The sequence below is a fragment of the Antrostomus carolinensis genome, unplaced genomic scaffold, assembly GCF_000700745.2.
Source record: "Antrostomus carolinensis isolate BGI_N321 unplaced genomic scaffold, ASM70074v2 scaffold8716, whole genome shotgun sequence".
Taxonomy (NCBI): Eukaryota; Metazoa; Chordata; class Aves; order Caprimulgiformes; family Caprimulgidae; genus Antrostomus; species Antrostomus carolinensis.
This window is the reverse complement of record NW_010324388.1, coordinates 45,082-48,280: the sequence shown is the minus strand read 5'-3', so window position 1 is coordinate 48,280 and position 3,199 is coordinate 45,082. Positions and strand designations below refer to the sequence as shown.

General features: G+C 42.0%; 1 protein-coding gene across 1 annotated transcript in view; it reads left to right on the top strand.

Moving 5' to 3' along the window:
- The window catches only part of ACE2 (angiotensin converting enzyme 2), a 24,596-nt gene that overhangs the window by 3,191 nt on the left and 18,206 nt on the right, over positions 1-3,199 (top strand). Inside the window, exons 2-4 of the mRNA XM_010170936.1 lie at positions 1-105; positions 1,993-2,086; positions 2,707-2,850. The exon at positions 1-105 is cut by the window's left edge and continues 42 nt beyond it. Of these exons, the coding sequence (XP_010169238.1) occupies positions 1-105; positions 1,993-2,086; positions 2,707-2,850 (343 nt within the window). The remainder of the gene's footprint in view (positions 106-1,992; positions 2,087-2,706; positions 2,851-3,199) is intronic.

Below are 3,199 nucleotides of genomic sequence, written 5' to 3'. Positions count from 1 at the left end.
AGTAGCTTCCCGTTATCCAGCATCCAGGATGCTCTTATCAGACTCCAGATCCAGACACTCCAGGACAGAGGATCCTCTGTGCTGTCACCGGAAAAATATAGCAGAGTAAGTTGCTGCATGTAGCTCATTTTTGTCGGGTGAGTTGAGCTGCCTCCCACAACACATCTGAGAGAGGACATGGTGCTGTCACTTGTCTGGGGATGATGCTGTCTCCCAGCATCAGTATGGAGACTGTACCTGCACAAGGTACTCATGGCAGTAGAGGACTGGAGGTGTGGTCTGGCTTAGGAAGCTGGTTCCCATTCAAATCAGCAGTTTTACCATGTAATTCATGCAATTAATTTCACACACACACACACCTCAGAGTTGTCCTTGCTCAAATGGCCGAATTAGTCATAAGAGGAAAAGAGGACCTGTGGTAAGTGCTTAGCTAAGTCCAGACCTTGAGCAATAAGCAGAAGGAGATGGGTGTAAGGACATTCAATGAGTCAAAAAGGTGGAGGTAGGGGAAGACTTTATTTCTCTGCACATTTTGCATTATAAAACAGAAAAAATGGGATGTTTCTATGCAGTGGGTACCCTGGGATGCCTGAAACTGGGAAGAGTTGGTGACTTCCTTCCACAGAAAGTTACTGAAGGCCAGCAAGATTTAGCAAGTTGCATGACAAGATTTGACATTTCCACTGACAAGTTCATGTAAAAGGCATGTATATGGATAATAACTATATGTGGAATTGGAGTGAACAACTATGCAGACTCAAAAAGGATTCATAACTAAATACCTGAGGGTTAATTTAGTTTCCTTTTGCTGGAGATCAAATTGAAACATAGCATTGAGACCTGATTGTAGAAGGATCCTGAGATTTTTCTGGTAAGGTCAGCAGTGTTAACCACCATGCAAGAAAAGCAGCAGGCTGGCTGGACCTCCTGTCTGATCCAAATGAGATGTGTTTCTGGACAGACAGATTACCTTGATGGGAATGTTGATAGTTCATATAAACTTAAATTGATTTTGGAGCATAGCAGAGCACTGATGGTAATACTGTCTCTGTTGAGGAGGTATTTTCTTCAGTATCCTCCCTGTTTAGACACTTGCAGTTTCCTAGATAAGTGGCCTTTGGGGCTGAAATTGTTGATTCTTGCTTGAAAAGTTACTTTTTCTACAGTTTGATGGGAATCCATAGGAATATTTAAATATTCTTCAGTGCTGTAAAAATTTCCCTGTGTGCCCACTTATTTTAATACTGACAGAGGTAAAGTTAGAGCTAGTAATTAACTTCCCTTCCCACTGACAGCTCTACAGAGTTCTGATTTAAAGCTTTAAATGAGAAATAACATAGTCCTAAAGGAAAAGATAAAAGTGTATGTTTTTCCTGAGGTATGAAAACATAAAAAAAAATAGAAACAGCTCTATGTAACAAAGCTTCTGAGATAGAGCTGAGTGATTTCAGATGCATTTGGCCTTCAGCTGACCCAAGACATGAGCTGTAACTTCTCTGTGATGGAGTATAAGCAGATCTATGAAATCAGTGTGATGTGATGTTAAAACCCACAAGCAACAGTCAGCCCTGCAGCAGCTGCAGAAGGGGCCCTTTTTGCTGCCATTCGAAACCACGACCTACCTGGAGAGTTTAGGTGGGTCCATGCTTATGGAAGTGCATTACTAAACTTTATTGTTTTATTGCTGCTGTATATTGATACTTCTCTCGTGACAGTCTGTGCTCATTAAATCCAGAGGTCTGTCTGACTGGATATTAAAGACCTGTAGATGACGTAATGTATTTGGAAGATTATCTGTCATTTCCAGCTAGGGCCTGCTTCAGTAATGCATTCAGGCAAATTCTTTCATTAATCTCTACTGAGCTTAAACATATGCTTAAACGTTAAGCTGATGGGTCAGGTGTTGAACTGAGCTCTTAAGGAATTAGCATAATGGACGGTTATTTTGCACAGGGTGGGTTTCTAATGGGTTATCTTGCATCTAACTTGCAGCTGAGCACTGTGCTAAATACAATGAGTACCATCTACAGCACCGGGACCGTCTGTAAAATCAATGAACCTTCTGAGTGTTTGGTGTTGGAGCCAGGTACAGTACTGACCACTGCCCCTACTGTGTCCTTTACACTAAGGGTTCAAAGAGCCCAAGGGTGGCTTCTTACTGCAAGAGAACAGGCTGCAGTTTCAATAGATATATCCTGATATCTAAAGCTTAGTCATAATTTAATTGCACCTAGCAGTTCAGGGACCTCCAGTGGGCCTGCTGCCCGCAAGACATACTGTCTCCTGCTTGTAGTAGACAAAATTTGGAGAGGGCTGCCCAGCTTTTGCAATAGCCTGCATGTCGCCTGGGGTTTGCCTGCCTCACAGAAAGTCTATTTTTTTCCCCTGTTATCAAAGTCTTGGACTCAATGTTGTGTTGAAGCCGGTCCCAAGTACGCTGCCAACTTAAGGGAAGCTAAAGCACAGAGAGCATTTAAGGGACTTGTGATCTGCTCCGTGTCTCTTAAAAAGAAGAAGAGGAAGACCTTAAATCAGAAAAGGATGCAATAAAATAATGGAATATTTCAGTATATCAAACACAAAGTGTTTTCTCCTTAGTTGAGGAAATTTCTTTTGCTTTGGCTCATTTGCCTACTGTGAAAGAAAAATAGATCCTGATTTTTCAAGGCCTGGTACTTTTTTTTTTTTCTTTTTTTGTTCTGACAGGTCTGGACACTATTATGGCTAACAGCACTGATTATCATGAGAGACTGTGGGCCTGGCAAGGCTGGAGAGCCGATGTTGGCAGGATGATGAGACCATTATATGAAGAGTATGTTGAACTTAAAAATGAGGTTGCAAAGCTTAATAGTAAGTCACAAATTTTTCTTTTTTTCTGGCTTCTAGAAGTTAACAAACATACCACAGCCTTGAACAATTTGCACAGGAATTCAAAACCCATACTATTTCACACACTGATGAGTAGTGCTTTGCACATGATTTGTTCTTGGTGTGCACATGGCAAAGTGAGAGGCAGTGCAGACAGGTGCCACTGAGCCGATCAGAGGTATGTCACCAGTCTGGAACAAGAGGAGGATGTCTTTGTTGGCACCTTTCCCAAATGCCATAATGTATCAGTGCCCTTCGTTACATACTGCCTTACCCAGAACTGCACTGCTTGTGGCTTATGGGCAAGCACACTCAGTTTAAACAACTTCTG